This window comes from Cavia porcellus, unplaced genomic scaffold (genome assembly GCF_034190915.1).
Source record: "Cavia porcellus strain 051 isolate PalLab524CR breed Dunkin Hartley unplaced genomic scaffold, mCavPor4.1 scaffold_17, whole genome shotgun sequence".
NCBI lineage: Eukaryota > Metazoa > Chordata > Mammalia > Rodentia > Caviidae > Cavia > Cavia porcellus.
In genome coordinates, this window is record NW_026947500.1 from 43,070,140 (window position 1) to 43,092,542 (window position 22,403).

At 39.5% G+C, this 22,403-nt stretch overlaps 1 protein-coding gene across 9 annotated transcripts in view; it reads right to left on the reverse strand.

Moving 5' to 3' along the window:
• Ambra1 (autophagy and beclin 1 regulator 1) overlaps positions 1 to 22,403 on the reverse strand; it is a 186,973-nt gene that overhangs the window by 78,172 nt on the left and 86,398 nt on the right. For all 9 annotated transcript variants that reach the window (XM_063227841.1, XM_063227844.1, XM_005001577.4 and 6 more), the window contains 2 exons: positions 18,099 to 18,179; positions 17,576 to 17,676 (listed from right to left, as the gene is read on the reverse strand). In XM_063227841.1, the coding sequence (XP_063083911.1) occupies positions 17,576 to 17,676; positions 18,099 to 18,179 (182 nt within the window). The remainder of the gene's footprint in view (positions 1 to 17,575; positions 17,677 to 18,098; positions 18,180 to 22,403) is intronic.

The window sequence follows — 22,403 nt, forward strand, 5'->3', positions numbered from 1 at the left end:
TTCTGTCAGTCTTTTACCTACACAGAAAATACTTCGCCCCAGATGCCCAACCACCCACAGAGCTCTGCTGCACATCTTTTTACCTGCCAGCACACAGAAACAGAGGGCTACATTCAGGAACACACCCAGGGAAAGAGAAAAGCTACTTTCTCTGAAATGCTAGGTTTAGAAAACCAGGGGCCAACTTCTTATGTGGATGTCATTTCTAAATTCATTTCTCATCCAATAATCTAAAAAACAATCTGAGATGTGATGATGTTTCAGAGTTCCAAACCCACACATCTATATTGTTAGGTACATTGAACCTTTCCTCAGCGTATATAAAAACATTTAAAATAGCAATTTATCTGGGGTGAAACACTAGGCTACCTCATATCTCAAAACCTCTTTGTGGCAGAATCTTAATAGTATTGGCCACTAATGATTTAAGCTTTCTACAGTCTATGCCTTTCAAGGGCCTCTTTCCTAAATCTGGGCTTAACCACATGGCTTGCTCTGACTACAGGACAACAGGAATTGAACAAGTCACTGCGCCTTAGGGCTGACCTCTCTTGCTCCTTTTGGAACTATGAGGTTCAATATGAAGGAAAGCAGGCTAGTGTAGTGGTGAAGGGAAGAAACAAGCCATCCCAGGTGAGGCTGCCAAATGTGTGAAGCCATCTATGTTAGTTTTCTATGGCTGCCATAACAAGATAGCAGAAATTTAGTGGCTTAGACAACATAAATTCATTATCTTTCAGCTTTGTAGGTATGAAATCCAATGAGGACCTCACTGTTCTAAAACCAAGGTGCAAACAGAGTCATTGGCAGTGGCAGAGTTCCACACCTTACTGCTGTGGGGCTGAGGGGCCCCCCTTGCCTCCTGGCTGTCATGGAGATCATTCCCATCCTCATGGCTGCACCTCACAGAAGGATCACTCTGCCTTTTTTTTTTTCACTCTGCCTTTCAACTCTGCCCCTCTCACACGATTAGACTGGGTCTACCTGAATAGTTCAGGTCAGTCTCCATGTAGGAAGATCTAGAAGGTCCCTAGAATAACACATTCACAGATCCTGGGGGCAAGGATGTGTGCATCTCTGGCAGACCATCATTTAATCCCCTATACCATCTATCAGTGACGGTGAACTTTTTGGAGACCCAGTGCCCAAACTGCAAACCACTTATTTATTGCAAAATGCCCAATTATTGCAAAAGGCCAATGCTATAATTAAGAATGGATACTAAGGTTTTAATTTAGAAAAAACAATTTGTATATTTGTTTTGGAAAACACATTAACAGAGCTTTCAGTAATACAAACAGCTTTTTATTGAAAAGTAAGCATTTGGTGTGCTTTTGCACATTTCAAACTCTGGGTGGGGCAACTTGGCTCGTGTTACCTTGGCTGTGTGTGGCTGCTGCACTACAGGTGCTACAGGCTTGCCACCACTGATCCAGGGCCATCCATTCCCAGGTAAGCCACCAACTGACCACTGGCAACAGCCAAGGGCCCACAACCACATGAACTGCAACCACAGAACTGTGAAGAACAATGAATGTTATTTTAAAGTGGAATGGGAGGCTGAAGCAGAAGGTTCACAAGTCTGAGCCCAACCTGGGCAACTTAGTGACTCAGCAAATTAAGAAACCTTGTCTTTATTTAAAAAAAAAAAAAAAAGCCTGGGGTGTGGCCTAGTATAAAGGCCCTAAGTTCACAACAAACGTATGTTTCAAGCCACTCAACTTTGGGGTGGTTTGCTGATTAACAAAAGCTAGCTGATACAAGGCCAACACAACCATTGGTAAGTTTTCTACTCCACAACTGAAGCTACAGACACTAGATTAATGTACATGATGGAAGCAGAGAAAGATCTGAAGAAGGACAATCTCTGGATAGTGAGAGGGCAGTTTCACTGCCACCCAGCCATCTCTTTTATACATAATCACAAGTGGTTTGGGGCACAGTCTCCGAACACGGGCTTCTAACCTTTCATTACTCAAGTACATTTTCTCAAAAGAGCTCCCTCTCAACTCTGCTGATACTTAAAGGTCTGGAAATCTTCAGTAGAAGGAAAATGCCAATAACAAGTTAATGTCCTCCTGGCTCTTTTGGCTGACTTCCCTGTGCCTGGGTCTTGACTATTAATTGAATGCTGTTCAGATTCCATCTAGAAAACAAATGAGGATAGAGACCAGAGGCCTGCCTTCCCCAGACTGATAAGAGCAGCACAGTGCAATTATATCCAAACAGCTTTGTTTTGGAATGTAATCACCGCCCCAGCCTCTTCCCAATGGGATGGCAACAGTGTAATTACCTCTTCAGGATGCATTGTTTGGGAATGTAATTCTTCTACAGAGCTCCCTTTCTAGGGGAAAGGAAAAGCAAAAGAACAGTAAGATAATCTGTAGCCCCCTCCCCAGTAGCAGTCATGTGAGACAAGAGAATTATTTTTGTTCTCTTAAAGCCCAAGTTTAGATTTCAGCTTGTTTTTCTACCAACAAAGAATCACCTACACCTCACAATGATCCCATTTGAAAAGTCCGAATTTGAAGCTGTACTGCCTGGATTGTAGTTCTAGCTCTTTGAAGTACCAGTTGTGGCACTGGGCAAATTCATCTCTCTAGTCTCAGTTTCTTCATCTGTAAAAATAAGTAGAGTGGTACATCTTAAGAATGTTGTAAAAATTAACTGCATTAGCTATATGGGAAGTGTATAGACCTATACTTGGTATGCAAAAAAATCCTTAGGGTTTTTGTGGCATTGGGGATGGGACCTAGGGGTGCTCTACTCCTGAGCTATAGCCTCAGGGCCTTTTTATTTTTTTGAAACATGGTTTTGCTAAATTGCCTAGGGAAGACGAACTAGGAATCCTCCTGTCTCAGCCTCCCTAAATGCTACGACTACAGGTGTACAGCACAGCAGTTGGCTTTGTTTCAATTTTAAAGCACATTTGAAACTATGCCATAGCTACATTTCAGAACTGTGATCAATCATAATGAAATAAAGTAGAAGTCCTGAGAACTATTTCTGCTTCGAAACAAACTGCTTCTATCAATTACCTGTAATATGTCTAACTTCTCTGGACCTTAATTTACTCATTTATAAAGTGAGAGAAAAGAAATAAAAACACCTAAATGTCTGGGGGGAAAAAATTATCATCAATTCTAGCTCATGGCCAAATCTAAGCTTTAGTTACTAAATTCTGTCTTCATTAACAACTCTGTCAGTTCAGCATGATTTCGAGTAAATATTTATTGTGGTTTTGTTTTTGAGACAAAATCCTGTTATGTAGCCCAGAGTAGTCTCCAACATGCCTGCTTCAGCCTCCTGAGTGCTGTAATTACAGGTATGTGCCACCACGCCCAGCTTCTTTTTTTTTTTTTGAGACACGTCACACTATATAGTCTAAGTTGGGCTTGAACTCAAAGCAATCCACCTGCCTCAGCCTCCGGAGTGCTGAGATTACAAATAATACCATGCCTGGCTGTTTTAGATAATTTTAAATGCTGCTACAGAACTGTCAGTCTTAGAGCAATTTGCTTGAATGAAACTTCACTCTGATAAAAAGTGACTGTGGATATTTCTTTCTGATTTTTTTTGCGGGGGGGGGGGGGGATGTCTTGCTACATAGTTCAGCCAGACCTTGAACTCACTTTGTAGTCCAAGCTGGCCTTGGATTCATAGCAATACTCCTGTCTCTGTCTCCTGCATGCTAAAATTACAGGTATGTGTCGTCCTGCCCAGCAATTTCCATACAATTTAATTAACATATATTACAAGTTCAAGAGATCCCACAGGATGCTGTAAACATCAGTAAGTCACAGAAATGTAAACATTAGCAAGTCACAGAAAGCAGTCCAAGGCAGGATGTCATTTGGCAGATTTGGAAGGCAATTCATCTTTCTAGCTGTTTTTATTTACTGTATGAAGATGAATGGATTTTCCTGACAGCTCCACTGTGCATCCCACCTCCTTGAATACATCTTTGTTTCTCACTGGAAACCTGAACTCTTTACCTCTTGTTCAGTTAAGCCACCGAGTCTTTGTAGTCGAGTATATGGCCATACCATCCTTAACGCGCCTGATCTTGTCTTTGTAGTCGAACCCAGTTAAGTTCTCTGCTTTAGGAAGGAATATATTTTGTTTTCTGCTTTACTAGCCTTCAGCCACCAGAATGAAAACTATGTCTATCTGCAATGCAGTCCTGAAGAACACAGCCTCACACTAAAGAGGGAGACATGAGGCCAGACCCCTCCCAGGTAGCAAGCACATGGCTGTACCAGGCTGGGCTGAGGAGAAACTCAAGTTTTCACTTTGAAGGCCCTATACAATGAGAGGCTGTCTTGATGGTGGAGCATATGTAGTTATAGGATGACTACCTCCTCCAGAGTAATACTCAACAGATGGTCACCCTTGGGTTAGAGGGGTCCCCAGTTACCAACGGCAGGTGTGTATTTTTCACATCCTGGCTTACACCAAGAAATCCATGCTTGCTGTTCCAGCTGAGAGGCCCAAGGACTGAAAGAAAAAGCAGGCCTTATAGACCAGCAGGTCTTAAAGAGAGGAAATTAACACTTGGCTTTGGTTTGGTAGAGAGGGGGAGAGGTGCTGTATGGCAGCTCCCATGACATTGCCAGCCAGTTTGGAATAAATAAAGCTTCTTGGGGATATGAAAAGGGGAGGAAAAACAAATATGTACTCAGGGTTTTAATAATCAGGTGTGTGTAATGCCAGCACTCAGGAGGCTGAGGCAGGAGGATTGCTATGAGTAGAGGCTAGATTGGACTACATAGTGAGACTCTGTCTCTCAAAAAGAAGAATAACAGGAAGTCAACAAGAAGCAAGCCCTCCCTGTGAACCAGCGCCACACACAGGCTGCCACTGCTGCCAGGGGGAAAAGCCAGATCCTTCTCCCCTGAGTCAGCACCATTCGAGGACAAGGTCAACAGGGGAAGAGAACAAAAAGTCAATAAGAAGCAAGCCCTCCCTGCAAATCAGCACCATGCATGGGCCACCGCTGCTGGGGGACAGCCAGACCCCAAGCCCTTCAGGTGCATGAGCTGGGAAACAAAAGCAAACACAGACACAGACACAGGCACACGTCCCTGTAAGCGACTGGTTGATCTGGAGACACTCAGGCTGAGACAACAGCTATTCAGGTGAAATGCAATTTGATGTTGTGGTGTTTGGTGTTTCACTGACTTTGCAGGTCTAGGGCTGGTGGCCTGATCATCTATTCAGAGGATGGCAGTATGCAGTGTGGCAACTAGGGGTGATCAATCTACTTCTGATGGTGGCAGCCATTGGTTAATTTCCTGTTACCTTATTTTGAAGTCCCATATCATTTACATTGTTTTGTTGGGTTGAGTTTTATTCTGTTTTGTTTTGTTTGATTTTGTTACATCCAATGGCATGGGCAGGTATTTCAAAGACAGCAAGATATATAATGGTAGCCATTTTAGATTTACTGTTGTCTTGTTTTGCAGTTATTACATTCATTGTTTTGTTTTTATTGATTCCATTCTGTTCTTATTTTATTTGATTATTGTCTGAAGGTATCTACAGCTATTTTGAAGACAACAAGAGGCATTATGGTAGCCACTGTTATTTCATATTGAAGTCCTATGTCACTCACACTGGTTTGTTTTTATTGGTTTTGTTCTGTTTTATTTTGCTTGGTTTTATTCTCTTTAAATAATAATTTTTTTAAAAACCAGGAACAAAGAAAACCTTGAATAAAGCTGCCACCTTCACTGGATAATATGATTTTTGACTTCACTTTGTTTTGTTTTGTTCCAGTTCTGGGGGGCTCACACTCAACTGTCATCCTAGCCTTTTTTGTTTATTGAGTCAGGGTCTTGCCCATTGCTAAATTGCCCAGCTTGGGCTCAAACTTTCAATTCTCCTGCCTCAGTCCCCCAGAATGCTGTATAACAGGCATGCTTTACCACACCATGCACATTTGGCCTTTCCTTTCCCCACATTATTCTGCAGATTTCCAGCCACTGTATTACTTGTTCTGAGGGTTTGTAGACACATCACAGTGCACAACAATCAGAAGCTGGACAGAATGAAGTAAAGGGTTCTAGTATTATGGTAGGTCAAGTTAGAGGAAATCTTTAGCCAGCACTTTCAAAATGAGCAGTAACTCTGAGGAGTTCAAAACTATGGCAGTATGCAGTGTGGTAACTAGGGGTGATCTACTTCTGAAGGTGGCAAAAAAACTATGAGAATTAATATATTTCGAGACCACACTAGTTTTACAGATGCCCCAGAAGACAAGGAACTTAAAATACAAGTAATCAGCGGCTCTCAATCCAGACATGTTGATGCTAGGCTTTCTTTTTCAGAAGAGGAAAGGAAACAAGTAGGAAGAAACTTGGAAGAAAAGTGATATGATCAATTTCTCTTGAAATGAAAATGCTTAGTGGACCTGACAAGAATGTGTTGTTCCAGCATAAAAGCTAAAATGATTCTCTGAATGCTCATAGTCAGCCTCTGTTTATACTTCTGCTTTAGCATTTAGCATAGTAACCATCATCCTATAGCTACTTAGGAGCATGATAGTCTACTCGGAAGATGGTACTCTTAAGGAAGACAGAGACAGCATCTTATTTGAGCACCTAACACTGTACCATGTAACAAAAGCAGCTCAGTAAATGCTTACTGAATCAAATGGCTGGTAGACCAGCTGAGTACTCTGCAGGTGATTACAAATTAATTCATTTCCCCCCATTACTAATAGCTCTGGACCAAGGGTTACACATCAGGGGCACAAATACATCTTGAGTTCCTGGTGTGCATACCCCTTTAATGTGGTACTAAGTCATCTTCTCCTCGCCTCTGCCTCTGTTCCTTGATTAATGAGTAATGTTCAAATTTTAAGTGCACCAGGATCATCTGAGAAGAGTTTTATCCAAATAGCAGGGTTTTTGTCTCAGTAGGTCTTAGGGAGAGCCCAAGAACTTCCTTTGTAAAAAGCTTCCAGGTGAGGCTGATGCTGTCTAGGACCACATTTTGAGAATCTCATGTTGACTGGCATGGCTACACAACAGCAAGTACTTATCCTGAGTAGATGTTCACTATATTTATATCATAGACACAAAGAAGCTTTTGCTTTTTCTTTCTTCTTCTTCTTCTTTTTTGAGACAGTGTCTCACTATGTAGTTGAGGCTGGCCTTGAACTCACTTTGAAGCCCAGCTGGCATCAAACTTGCAGCATTCCTCCTGCCTCAGCCTTCTGAGTGCTGGAATTACAAGCATGTGCCACCACACCTGGCCAAAAAGGCTTCTTTTAAACACAAAACTATGGGTCTTCTTTACTCTCTGCCTTTCAGGTAACACTGCTACAGGCAGTAATAGACACACAAACTATAAATGCAGGAAACCTCAGTTTACATGTTGATGCCCTAGAGCTTAAGCTTGCAGTCTCTTCATTTTTCTGACCAGAAGAAAAAAGAGAAGAAAAATCTGCTTGGGACAAACTCCACTGAGGATGGCAGAAGCTTGGTGAGGGAGCAGTATGGTTTTACAGAGAGGGTACTTGCATAATTCCTTTTCATACTGCAATAAACATTGCATAAGGACAAAAATAAACATCTATTGAACACTTAATGTATGCCAAACAATATTATTCTTCTGGCTTGGCTTTGGTTTTTTGAGACAAGGTTTTGCTATTCTAGGCTGGTCCTTGAATTCACTATGTAGCCCACGCTGGCCTTGAACTTGCAGTGATCCTCCGGTCTCAATCTCCTGAGTGCTGGGATGACAGGCTGGACCACTGCACCTGACTGCTACACAGTATTGTTCTAAATGTTTTACATATACAGGTGGTATTCTTTATCTGAAATACCTGAGACCAGAAAGATTTTAGATTTCAGGGTTTTTTTTCTTCAGATTTTGGAATATTTACACAAATATATAAAATGAGATGTCTAAGGGTTGGGTCAAACCAAACATAAAATTTGTTTTATATACACATGGCCTAATGGTAATTTTATGCATAATATATATTAAGTAATATTTAATATATGTTTTAAATAATTTTGTGTATGAAACAGTTTCCAGGGTTCTCCCGGAATTATGGGGTTCTCCGCGTGTGGTATCATGTGTCAGTGCTCAACAAGTTTTGGATGGGGGAAGGTAGATATACCTATAATCCCAGCTACTCCAGAGGCTGAGGCAGAAGATCTTTGAGTTTTTTTGTTTTGTTCTTGTTTGTTTGTTTTTTGTACCAGGAATCAAACTCAGTACCTCACACTTGCCAGGTAGGCGCTATGCTACTGAACTGTATCACCAGCCTATGGATCTCAATTTAGCAATGTGAACCAGCAAGATCCTGTCTCAAGGACTAGTCATGGAGGCACATATCATGATCCCAGCACTCAAAAGGTTGAGGTAGGAGGATCACTGTGAGTTCAAGGCCAGCCTGAACTACATAGCAAGACCATGTATCAAAAAGGAAAAAAAAATTCCTATCTTAAAAATAAAAAGGCTAGGAATACAGACAGTCCAGTGCTAGAGCACTTATTTAGCATACATGAGGTGCAGTGTTCAATCCACATTATCACAAAAAGCTAAAGTAAAATTTTGAATTTCTGAGTATTTCAAAATTTCAGATTAAGGATGCTTAACCTGTATTACAGTTAATTCTTAAAATATCGTATGTGCTAAGCACTATTCTTAGGCACATTGTATGGGATAGGGACCCAAAAAAGTATAAAAATTTATCCAACATAATAGAACTAGGAAGTAGCAGAATGAATATTTGATCAGCTCCAAAACCCAAACTTTTTTTGATTTTTTGGATTTTTTTTTGGTGGGGGGGGGTACAGGGTCCACTATGTAGTTCAGGATGGTCTTGAATTCACTGTGCAATCCAAGCTGGCTCTGAACTCATGGATCTCGTCCAGTGTCAGCCTCCTAAGAGCTGGGATTACACATATGCACCACCTGACAAAAGCTCTATTACTTTTGCTATATTGCCCTTGAGCAAACTATACTCTGCAAAAGGTAAGTTGACACACCTTCAGAGCTTTTTCAAACTGTATAAAAAGATGTTTTGATCCAAGCTCAGGTTTGAGTTACAGCTCCTTTAGCTAACCTATCAGGATTGGTAGATAAAACCATAGGGGAGTTATTAAATTTTCAGTGGTAGTGCAAACAAACAAACAAATACAAAAAAAAAATCAAGCCATTCCCTGGCTAGACTGTAAACTCCCTGTGGGCATTTAATTATCTTGTAATACCCAAGGTACCCTTGAAAAGGCTAAGCATTTAGAAAATGCTGCTGTCTACCTTTCAAAGTGACATTACAGAAAGGACACATGGGTAAAGCAGCAGTGGAAAAAGACCAAAAGATTTCCTAGGGGAAAGACAAAGGCACAGAAAAACTGAGTCACACATATTAAAAGGACAGAAATGTTCATCGACAAAGCCCAGTATTTTTCGTTGGAGCCTGAAGAGGCATAGATACTCCTTGTCTAGTGACCAAGTTCTAGTCATTAATTAGGTCATTAATTGAATTGGTCAATAAATAAAGAGTGTGTACATGACAATATTTAGAACAAAGAAATGGTCAAGAGAAACTTCAACTTGATGACTTTGCTTCCATTTGCCTAACTCGTATATGCAGCACTGTAATGTATAACATAAACCATAATACTGTACCATATAGTACTACAAGCAAAAATCACAGCAGTATATAAACAAGGTACACTGTGTCCAAAAGACAGTGAGGCTCTATCAACGAGATGTTAAAAACTGCACAAAAAAATGACAGTCTGTAAGTCTGAGTAGCAGGTGTTAAATCTGAATAGCATGCCATCATTAAGTCCAAACTGTCATTAAACAAGCAGGTTGTTAAACAAAGAATATTTGTATCAGATATCATATTATCAAAATAGTTCAATAAAAATGCTTTGCCTTTAAGAACACATGCTGTCAAACAACCTTTAAAATAAAATATAACAGCCACCAAAAAATCATAACATCAACTGGGTTCAGGCAATATTCATCCCTCGCATGTCAGAAAAGGCAGGGATGAAAATTATTCAGAAAGTCCAGGATATCTTATCACATAACAGTGATTGAGAAAGTGCTTATCAATAATCATGATTGTAAAAAAAGGCAATCTAGATATGATCTTAAGCAAATCACATGCCTTTGCCTGCCATCTAGCTGCTTCCATGAATTCTTCAAGGTTTCAATGATCATACAGCTGATATTGCTGAAAGCTTTGGTTTGAATATGCAATTTTGTCTCATTAAAGAAGGAGCTTCTGCAGGTCATTACAATGGATGAATGAAACCCAAATACTACTAATATAACAGACCCATGAACCTCCTTGCCTCTGTAGAAATCACTGGAATTGCCAAATATTCTTGACAGTGAACTGGCATGAGTGGAGCCACTGTTCTGTCCATCTCTGCAGTAAATACCTTGGAGGTTAGAAAGACATATAAAGTATGTAGTAAAGGAGCTTAGTAGCCAAGAGTGTGAGACAAAAATTAAACACATAAAATAATCACAAAACCAAGAACAGTGATAACTGATGGTTCAATTATTTCCTGAGTTTCAGAAGTATCTGTATAGCCCTTGAGAAAACTTCTTCCACATGATGAGACAGTTCTACACATCAAACAGTTTCAAATGCAACATCATTTCTAAAGAGTTTGTTTATATCTGAGGATTTAACTCCAAGTGAGTCAGTTTTATTATCACCTGAGGAATCGTTGGAAGCAAACAGTCCTTTGAAGTGAGCCAAATAAAAAGCGAGCCTGATAGATCTTTCTGGCCATTTGGTAGAGCTGGTCTGCCTGTAGTATATGTGATCGACGGGTCTCATAAGACTATGCTCCAAACCATTTCCGTCTTCAGCAAAACAGGCAAATCGTATTTTTTTTTTTTTTGACATGAAGTTATTTATTTTGCCTCACCATTCAAAACATGTCAGGTAGCTTCCTTTTTCCCAATATCAGATGTTATATAAATAACATCTTTTTTTTTTTTTGGAGACAAGGTCTTGCTATGTACTTCAGGCTAGTGTTGAACTCACTATGTAGCCCAGGCTGGTCTCAAACTTCCAGCAATCCTCCTGGCTCAGTTTCCTGAGTGCTAGTATTATAGGTATGCACCAACACATCCCAAAAATACATAATTTGAAGATATTTGTCTTTCCATGAATGCTGCGTTTATCTGTCCAACATGCTTAGTAAGTATGTCTAAAAAAAAAATAGGATCACTCCTAGTTTAATGACCAAGTTCTGTTTCCCCTAACTAGGTCATTAAATGAACTGGTCACTAAATGAGGACTTGTATATAGCATGTACTTTACAATATCAGAACAAAGGAATAGTCAAAGGAAACTCCAACTTGATGTTTACTTTTATTAAGTTAAAGATACTATACTTGATCTTAGCCAAAATGCTGAGACGTGATTGACTTAGCTTTTATTTGCCTCTTTACAGGCCATCCTGTAATGTATAACAAAATATAAAACTATAACACTATATAGTACAAGCAGCAAAAATTACAGTATGGTATATACAAGGTGTACTGTTAAAAAAAGAAAGACACTTTGGGCTAGGGATTTAGCTCAGCGGCATAAGCACATGCCTTGCAAGCAGGTGGTTGTGAGTTCGATCCCCGGTACCGATTAAAAAAAAAGACACTGAGGCTGTATTAACGAAAGATGTAGAACTGTACCCCACCAATAAATAAATAAATAAATAAATAAATAAATAAATAAATAAATAAATAAATAAATAAAATACAGTCATAAGTCCAGCAGTGGGTCTTAAGTCTGAATAGTCATTATCCAAATAGGTCGTTAAACGATATCTACATAGGCAATTCAATATACACACTGGAGGTATAGCTCTCACTGGTGGTATAAAAAGATACACTGGTATAAGGATGTGGTAAAGGGCTGGGGTAGACAGCACAAGAACACTTCAGTGACTGATGTACACCAAGTAAATGAAAGGTCCTGGGTGGTGCCAGGCAGCTGGGAAGGCTATGTTCTCTGGGAGGAGTGCTACATTTATTTCTGTTTCCTAGGCAACCAAAGCAGCCCCTTATCACCTTCACTTTCATTAGTGGAGCAGAAAGAAAGGTAATTGGGTTAATTATTATAGCAGCACTAGTTAGTACCACCACCACTAATTGTCCATTTAGCTGGGGTTTATAAACAGCTATCTTAATTGATGTTGGTTGGAATGTGCCACTCACTTTATTTGCCTAGCTACTGGGTAGCAGAAGGGTACAAAGTAGGAAGATAAAGACTTCAGATAAGACAATAGAAGGCCCAACACCAGAATCATTGTTCAATCCCATTTCATACTTCAACAATACCATGATGGCCTTCACATGTATTAACTATCATTCATCTTTCTCAGATTGGCTAATCAAAGTATAGATCTAAAGATAGTGAATGATTAAGCAACTTTTTATACTACATAGCTATATTATCAGGATGTGAAATCAGGCTACTTCCTAAAGGTTAGTAAGTCTAAGGTTCCAGATGCCCTTAGTGGTTGACAAAACTAGACTAGAAACCTCCTGAAAACAATTCCCTAAGGTACCAGACAAGGGGGAAAGCAGTTGGTCAGACACGTTGAAGAGACAATATTAGTATTTTTAACAAATATAAGAGCGCCAAAAAATAACCAAAAATAAAGTTAACAAGGAGAAGTTATTGGGAATGAGGGATTTCTGTCTCACACCAGGGAACAGAACAGAGGGATAGGATTATGTAAAGCAATGTAACTGTTGGGTTTGTTTTCTACAGGGATGTGCTGTATAACAGTAGCACAAAGGAAGGGGGAAGGAGTAGAGCTACAAAGCTAAAGTGTAGCAATGCTTCTGTATCTTATCAGAAGTAAGTCTATATAAATCTGAAGGAAACCCTTATATAAAATATAGTCCAAAACTCAATAAATGTATTAAAATGGTACATTAGATGGTATTCATTTAATACAAAGTCATCATAGGAAATACATAAAGAAGACATTAAAGCGGGGCATGGTGGGGCATACTTACGATCACAGCACACAGGAGGCTGAGGAAGGAGTATTGTTGCAAATTCAAAACCAACCTGGGCTACAAAGTGAGCTCAAGGCTAGACTGCACTACATAGTGATACCCTGTCTCAAAAAAGCCACACACTCACAAACACAAGACATTAAAAATATTAAGTAAAAAAAAAAAAAGAGCAAAATGACGAATAAAAATCAACAATAACGTTAACAGTAACATTAAGTACGAATGGATCAAGTAATTTAAAGACAAGATCCAACTATATACTTTCTATATAAGATATAAAATTCACACAGTGCCTGCCTAGCAAGCATGAGGTAGTAAGTTTGATTCCCTGGTACCCCCTACCCCCAAAAAAGATATGTACTTCAAAGATCTAAATAAATAGAAAGCAAAAGGGTGGGGAAAGATGCATCATACAATCAATAACCATAAAAGAGCTGGAGTACCTACACTGATTAAATAGACTTTAAGACAAAAATATTTCTAAAGACAATGGGACATTCTATAATGATAAAAAGCTGTAAGAAAGAAAAAGCTGTAAGAACTATGAGCACACATGCATCTAATACAAAGTCCAAAATACATGCATCAAAAACTGACGTAACTGAAGGGATAAAGACATAACAACCTGGAAATTTCAATAATAAATAGGACAAGAAGACAAAATATCAGCCAGGATGTACAGAACTTAAACAATGCTACCAATCAAGTAGATCTAGCTAACATCTATAGAATTCTACCTAATAATACACATTCTTCTCAGATACATAGGTAACATTTTCCAGGGCAGATCACAAACTAAGTCAAAAAATTCTAATAAATTTAAAATAACTGAAATTATGCAAAGTATGTTCTTAGGCTACAGTTAAATTAAGTAAGAAAGTACGAACAGGAGGAAATGGGAGCAATTCACAAACATGTAAAAATGAGCAACATTCTCTTAAACTACTAATGGATCAAAGAAGAAATCATAAGTGAACTTAGGATGACTGGGCACAAAGCCACTGCTAGCCCAAGACACTTGACCAGGCTTCAATGACCTTTGGGCAGGAGCAAAAAAAAAATTCTCACACTTTCCATGGATTTTAATCAAAATAGTAAATTAAGGCTCACTTCTGCTAACGCAGATGCTCATTAAGATCAAAGTCAAAAAGATTATGCAGGGCAGATAACTAATACCCTATGTGACCCAGGTCCCTATTCCTCAGAAGATTTTGTTCTTCCAGTAATTACCAAGAGGCTGTCAAATGCCAGGGTTTCTCATTTCACTTTTATGAAGCCTCAAATATGCAGCAAAGTATTTTAAGCTTAAGAACCTTTTGGCAGATATTCCCTACTTGATGAACTCAAGCAAGATAGTGCATAAGACCGAATGGAGGTCTTATGAGTCAGGCAGACCTGGCTGAAAGTTCCAAGTCTATGTCTCATGGTGTAATACTGGCATAACCTCTCTGAGCCTTAGTTTTCTTCCCTGAAGAATGGAAATGGCACCACCTACCTCACAGGGTTGACATAATGATTAAAGAAGATCTATGAGAAAGCATGTAGGATGATACCTAGCCCATTGCAGTTAGTCATTTCCATCATTTTAGTTGCTGTTAATGACAGTGAACTAATGCTTTCTACTAAAGAGTCAGCAGGGGGAGCTCTCTAAACCTCTGCATGTTTCCCTAAATACACACCTGACAGACTTAGTAGCTGTAAATGTTTTTATACCTGTGTAAGTATGGGCCCAGACTGATTCTGATCTGGGTAAAAGGGTTACTGAAAGCCATCAGAAACCTATAGAACTGTTGAAGATAAGGGTGAAGCAATGAGAATGATCAGACTATCAGGAGTTCTGCTTGGTATCTTCTGTTTTCTATTATCACTCAGTCTCTCCTGGCAGAAAGAAGACCGAAAGGATCTTAATTTGTCAAATCCATTTTTGTTGATGTTTCTGAATAGCTTCTGCTAGGCCCACTGGATATTCATTTGTGATCAAGCAATGGTCACACTTTTTAAAACTACATAGCCGGGCATGGTGGCACATGCCTGTAAACCCAGCAATTAGGAGGCTGAGGCAGGAGGATCACTGTGTGAAAGACCAGCCTGAACAGCATAGTGAGACCCTGTCTCAAAAAAAGGATAAAATAACAAATTTCCATGCTTCAGCCAGGGATTTAGCTCAGCGGTACAGCACTTTCCTGGCAAGCGTAGGGTCCTGAGTTCAATTCCCAGTACCAAAATTCCATGCTTCACCCCTGCAAGAAGCCACTCATTATACAAAGAATCCAATAGTATTTTGAGCCAAGGGATTCAAGTACAATTAAGTACGGCTCACCACCAAGATAGAGATATAAAGGGCAGAGCTCACAGCCGTCTTTATTTAACCTTCTACTCTAGAATACTGCCTGGCACATAACAACTGCAGAACAAATATGTGCTAAATGTAATTGTTCAGGGAGCCTCACAACCTCATTCCAATCATACAAGAGAAAGTGCCTTTCCAGGAAAATTGGGAGTGCTTACTGCTAAAAGGCCAATTTCTCTTTCACTCTGAAAGCCATTATTATAGCAGTTCAATTACATGATCACAAGTAAGTTTAATAAAAGCAAAACATCTGTATCCAGGAGGCTTGGGCAAGAACTATTACATAATAAGATCTTCCACAGTGAGTACCACTGGGTCATAAAAGCCATGTCTAGGAACTACTTAAAATGGAGAAATTAAATACGAAAAACTCTGAAGTCAGTCAAGCTTACTGAGAGCTCTATCTCTCTTCTTCATTAAGGCTCTGAAAAAGGAATGCAAACTTGATGCTTTGTCTGCTAAACAACTGCAGAGAAGCAGACTAGGCAAGTACTTAGAAATCTCCTCAAGCCTATAGTCTGGGTTTACTGGCCTCAATCCTGCCTGGCCACATCATACTGGAAGACTTGATGCTCTGGACTTCTGTACCCACCACTGTTACTTAAGTAACATCACTCATCTCATAGAATTACAGTACCACAGGACAGAAATGGAGTGTGTATAAAGTATTTAAACCCCCCCCCATACACATTAAGCACTCAATAGATGTTAAGCATTTTTTCTTGCTGTTATTACTGCTGGCATTTTCTCAAGGAAAGACAAAAATGACACAACTGCCAAGAGAATCTAAAACAGTGATGGCAAACCTTTTAGAGCTTTGAATAATAACAAACATTCTGCTGTTATATGGGGTATGGAGGCAGATATATAGAACAAAGAAGAGTGGAGATGAGCTGCCTGGCAGTAAGTGATTATCTACAGTAAGGAGTTTCCACTAAGCATGAAGCAACCCCAGAAGACGAGAGGTCCAAGGTCATGGGTTTGCCTTACAGCCAGGGCCCAGAAGCCCTCCTCAGATGAGGCTGGTAGAATACCATGGTATGATCTGCTCCCTGGCCAACCCAGGGCCTGCAAAGCTTTGATGACTGGCAGAGAAAGTCCTGAGGATTCTAGGACTTCTAGGCCTCAGTATTAGGACAAGGATGCTACCTAGGGAGGACAGACCCAATGGGCTACAAACTGTCACAAATATTCGCCCTGTCTCACCAGATCCCTCTGTACCTTTAACCACCACATAGCACAGGTTTTCCACAACAGAATGTAGTAGGGTTTTTCATTTGCTTTGCTTTTGTAGTGCCGGAAATCAAACCCAGGGCTTCCTGATAGAAAATCATTCTGCACTGAGCTACATCACCAGTCTCAAAATTTTTCATGAAGGTATTTATTAAGATATAATTAAATAGGGGCTAGGGATTTAGCTCAGCGGCATAAGCACCTGCCTTGCAAGCAGGCGGTCGTGAGTTCAATCCCCGGTACCAATAAAAAGGAAAAAAAAAAAAACCAAAAAAAATAAAATAAAATAAAAGATATAATTAAATGTAGCTTGAATTTTACAACCTTTATGCCTTTCCATACATAAATTTACAAGTTAGCAGTGTAGGGAGGGGAAAGGGAAATTAGTTTTGTCATCAGAAGCTGCTGAACACACCTTGTCTCACAGCCTGGTCACATAAAACTTTAAAGCCCATAAAAGCCGGCCCAGCAAGGCTTCTCCAGCCCATTTTCTATTCTGTGCAAAGTTCTGATCCAGCTCCATGGGTTTATCCCCCATCTTAGCCCTCCAAAAAGCCCACAGTGCTTGGAAACTCCATGTGCTAGCAGCAGCAAAAAGTTGAAGAGGTGTGCATTAAGCTCCTAATTAAATCACAGAATCTGGTTCATGAGTATCTCCCCAACTGAAACATGAACAAGACACCTTATCGTTCAATTAAAAGCATAGCCAAAACTTAATTGATGGATAAAAAACAAATGGTTTAAACATTTTGAACAAAAAGTCAGAAGAAAGTAGGAATAGGAAAGAGAAAGTTTTTTCAATCCTACTGTTTACTGCCTGGAAGTATGGAACTGAGAAAGGACTTCAAAATAGTTTTCAACCAAGACGCTATCATACCAATACAGATAAATGAGCAAAAGCTTCATCTGGCTCCCTGCCACCTCACAATGTAAAACTCCAAAACAAAAACAAAAAAACCATTCCCTTACCTGCCAGGACCCTGTTAACAGAAGAGTGCGTAGCCAACCCAGGCTGTCCACGTTCATGAAAAATCCCAGCATAAGGCAAATATTCAGGCAGCAAAAAACGCCTACAAGAAGGAATCATGTGTGAAAAGCCTAAAGACTACTGAAGAACAAGGAAATGCTATTTGCCCTCAAAATTCTAGGCTAAGGAATACACTAAATTTTAAAAAAACCACAGAAACCCAGAAAGGTATGAAAAGTCCTAGAATTTGTCCTTTTATAAATTTGTATCTCCTTCCTGCCCTTCTAAAATAACTGCACCCAGGCATACCCAAGGCCTCCAACAAGGCTTCTGTATTTGAACAGGATGCTCGTAGGACCAGTTTTCTATCTTTTCATTGTTATTAATCATCTATCAAGTCTTTAGTTGGCAGGGTTGGAATATAGGCTCATTAGAAAATAAATTCAGATATTGATAGTCCAATGATCCCAAAATAGATTTAAAACTACATCTTAAAACTCCCCTTGTTCACAACCCAGTTTTTACCTTGGGACAAAGCGTCCAAGTGAAGGTGCAGACATCCGGGCATTACGGGGAGCTCGGTGCCTGGATCTGTCACCATTATCCCTGGAGAAAACAAAAAAATTACGCATAAGAGAGTTGCTAAGAAAAGGCCAAACATAGTGGCACACACTCATAATCCCAGCATTCAACAGGCTGAGGCAGGAGGATAATGAACTTGAGCATAGTCTGGGCTTCATTCCTGATACTCTGTCCCCAAAAAACACAAAGACAGAGTGACAGGGAACACTGAGACACAGAGAAACAATAAAATAGAATCATCCACCATCCCCCAAACTAAATCCCTGTTGAGGGAAGGTGTCTACAGAAATCAGTCATCAGTTGGCTTACTAATTTGGATGCTGCATTACCATAGTGTATTGCTAGAGAACTTCAACTAGAAGCTTTTTGAACATTACCAATAGTTCAGGAAAGAGGAGGATTTTTCTTGAGACAATGTGGTTTTTATACCTGTGACACTTGAAACTAAAGTCAAGTTTAAGATCTTGGAATCTGGAACATAAACTTGCAAATAAATAATTATCCTCAGATGAATCAGATGACCTCCCGTCTGGAAAAATCAGTAATAAAGAAAAAAGAAAAAGACTATAGTTAGTTAGTTCCTTCTTTGAAAGACTGAAAAACTGACAATGGTGAACATTAGAAAATGCAATCCCAAGCCAAATCATTTAAGTAAAAAGAAAAAAGTCACCGGGGATTTAGCTCAGCGACATAAGTGCTCGCCTGCAAGCACATGGTCATGAGTTCAATCCCCGGTATCAAAACAAAAGAAAAAGAAAAAAGTCATGAAGTTTTCTTGATGGATATTGAAGCAATTATAATAACCAGCAAGTACTTACTATAAAGTTTCAATACGGAGGTTACTAAAATGTTATTTTATCTTTCTAGCTAATCCACAGAATATTAATAGTTTTGTTTTATAGATAAGAAGACTAAGATCCAGACAGACAAATACCTAAGATCAAGGAAATAGTAAATGGTCAAAGCAAGACTCAAAAAGACTTTAAAGCCCTGGATCTTTCTGCTACACTTCAATGTTTCCTACAAGAAAAAAGAAAAAAGAACTACACTTAGCTTTGTTTCCAACAAATCACAGGAACAATAAGCCAAAGGGCACAGAGTGGACAGAAGAGTTAATTAGCTGCTTAAACAACTCCACAAAATAAATGAACTTCTAAGAGCTTGATCTGGGACATTTTCTTAATTTTCCCTTTGGATTATCATCAAATCAATGAGGCAATCTTCAAACCAACCCTGGAACCAAAGTTAAGGCAACACTTTGATTTTATGTGGACCACTGGGAGCTGTACAAGCCTGAAACAAAAGTCTTTATATCTTGGCTTTTATATCATGGTAGATAGGTTGCTGAGCATTAAAAGAAATCAATACCAAGAATATTGGAAGCTCATCCATAAAAGTCAGGATTTGATTTTTACTTTCCCAAAAAGAGTAAGTACACTATTGCTTCCCTTAAAGTATCATATTCCTTGGACTTGAAATACTATATATAAAAGAAGAGTCAAAAGAAAGATAAGGCTAAATAGAAAGTAAAAAGGGGCTTAAAAAAAACCACAATGAGATCAGATCACAAGTTTTAGCTGGATGTGTTGGTATAGATCTGTAATTCCAGTACTCAGGAAGCTGAGGCAGGAGCATCACAAGTTGGAGGCCTGCCTGGACTATACAGTAAGTTCAAGGCCAGGTCAAGCCACACAATAAGAGACCCTGTCTCAAAAAAAGCTGCATGCCTGGCAAGCATGAGGCCCTCCTGAGTTCAATTTCCTGTACCAAAAAGAAGGGGAGGGTTGGAGATGTGTCTCTGTGATAGATCTCCCATGGGTTCACTTGTGGGCAGTGAAAGAAAGGGGGAGAAACGACAACTTGACAACTAAGCTAGCAAGAAGTGCCAGGGAACAAATCCAGTGACTTCACTCCACAGCTCTGACAGAACCACATTACAGAGCTGATGACTGGCTCCTACAAGGCCAAAGAGCCACCTCCTTCTTGACAACAAATCTTAGACACTTATCTGGTGTCAGCTGTGGAGGTAGGAGAGGAGACATCAGTGCCCTGGATGGCACTGAGGAGTTTTAAACACCTGAAGGTGACACAGAACTTGGTGAGAAAATGCAGAAGACAACTCAGAACAATAGACAAACAACAGGGCTGAGGGAAATGTGAATACTTACAATATATATCATACAACTTTTTTTTCTGGTATTATTAAAACCTAAATGCAATCAAGTTCATTATGATTGAGTGCCTTCATTTTTAAAAAGCGGGGGCTAAAATACTAAGTTTTATGTTATATGTCTTTAGGAGGGGATATGGCCAGCACAAATGTTTTAAGGTATTTAGACATTACTAGAGAATTTTTTTTAAAGAAAACAAGAATGAGATAAATTCCCTTAGATATAAGCAAAATCTCAGGCAGAAGACACCATAAAAGAGTAATATACTCTGTGATTGGAGGAGTTGGTGTTGGGCCCCAGCTTAACATCTTGGCTAAGAATGGGAAAGTACGAGCTAAATGGCATCTCAATTCACAAGAACAGAATCCTTGAAACCGAGTATGTTAGAACTGTAGCAAAGGAGAAAAGACAGGACAGGAGCCAAATGGTTAAAATAGGGGACAGAACATGCCAAACACACGAATGAGACATTGCCTGTGGAAAAGAGAACAAAAGCCTATGGGAAAAAACAAACAGCTTAGATGTTTGTTGACCAGAAAAATCTTAAAAACAAGAATGGGTTAAAGTGGGAAAGGGAAGAATGCCCAACCAAAGGACAAATCATACAACAAAAAGAAAAACTGTGGTTGTAGCATTGGCAGACACAGATGTTGGAACAAAAATAGGGCTCTAAAGAAACTAAAGGTGAAAAGAGTGACACTTTCTAGTCTGTTATCTAGAAAAAAGCAGATTCAGAGATAAACTGAGAGAGAGAAACACATCTCAATGCATGGGTCTAAGGTGGAGAGGGATAATGAGAGTTCAAGGAAAAGACCAAAGGCATTACAAGTACTTAAATATAGTGCTACATTCAGAAAATTAAGGGTCTACCATTTATTTCTGCACTGATGCACGGTCAACACACACCAAGATCTCATGAGCTAGAAGGAAGCAAACTAATTCAGGCAGAGACTGAATGGGAAGATGTTTGTCAAATAAGTTGGGGGGTGTGGGACTAGAGTGACAATGTTTCGTAGAAATAATGAAAACACTAGGCTGTAACATCATATAGCCAATACTCTTTTTCAGAAAAAGGAGGCTCTGAAAAAGTAAAGACCAGAGTGCATAAATATGCTGATGCTGCTCCGCTAAAACAGGAGGAACACTTTTCAGGGAAACACCAGAGAAATCCTCATCAGTTTTAACAGCCAGACGCTGCCTTTAAGTCAGCAGGACAGAAGCTGACTGGGTTATTAATGGCTTTCCCAGTTGTTGAACTCTGTGCATTTCTGATTAATTCTCACAGGGGCATTTGGGAGGAGAGAGGAAAAAAAAATCTAAAATTTCCTTGTAAACGATTTTACAAGGAAAAAAACACCCTTCAAACAATCAAGCTTCTGAGATAAATGCTGAATAGAAGAAGATGCATCTCCACAATGGGACAGACACAACACCAACTCTTCAACCTAATGTCCAGGATTACTGCCTCAGGGAGAGGCTGTAACGCACAGGAATGAAAAATATTGTATACTTCAATTGCTGTCTGAGTCCTTCCCAGTCAAGTTGTCATTGCTCCTCAGTGACAAATGGCTCTGACTGGGGCCTTTATAAATGAATCTCTTGCATCAAACAACTCAAAAGGCCACTGTCATCTTGACAGTGCACAGTTGAGTTGGCTGAAAATTTGACTATTTAAAAAAAAAAAATCACTATTTCCCTATCTTGCTTCTCTGCTTACACTCAATCTCCAAACAACAGATTATCAAATATGTAGCCCTGTTCCTGAATAGCACAGTCACCTTGGTCAAGTCCTTTCCTTACCAAGTGTCATTAGTTAGGCCCTGTCTCTATTTCCAAGGACTCTGCACTTATGGAAAAGCTTAGATTTCTTGAAAGAAGGTACAGTCCCACCTAAAATCATTCACTGGGGATACCTAACAACACAAGTCTCTCAGAACTGCAGAGTCTTAATTTTTCTCCAAGGAACAGTAATTTAAGAGATCTCTTACAAATTCCTCTCTTCCTTTATTCCACCTTTTAATTTCATCTGCCTACATTATGCAAATCCATATTCATATTGTGCATTTTAAGATAAAAA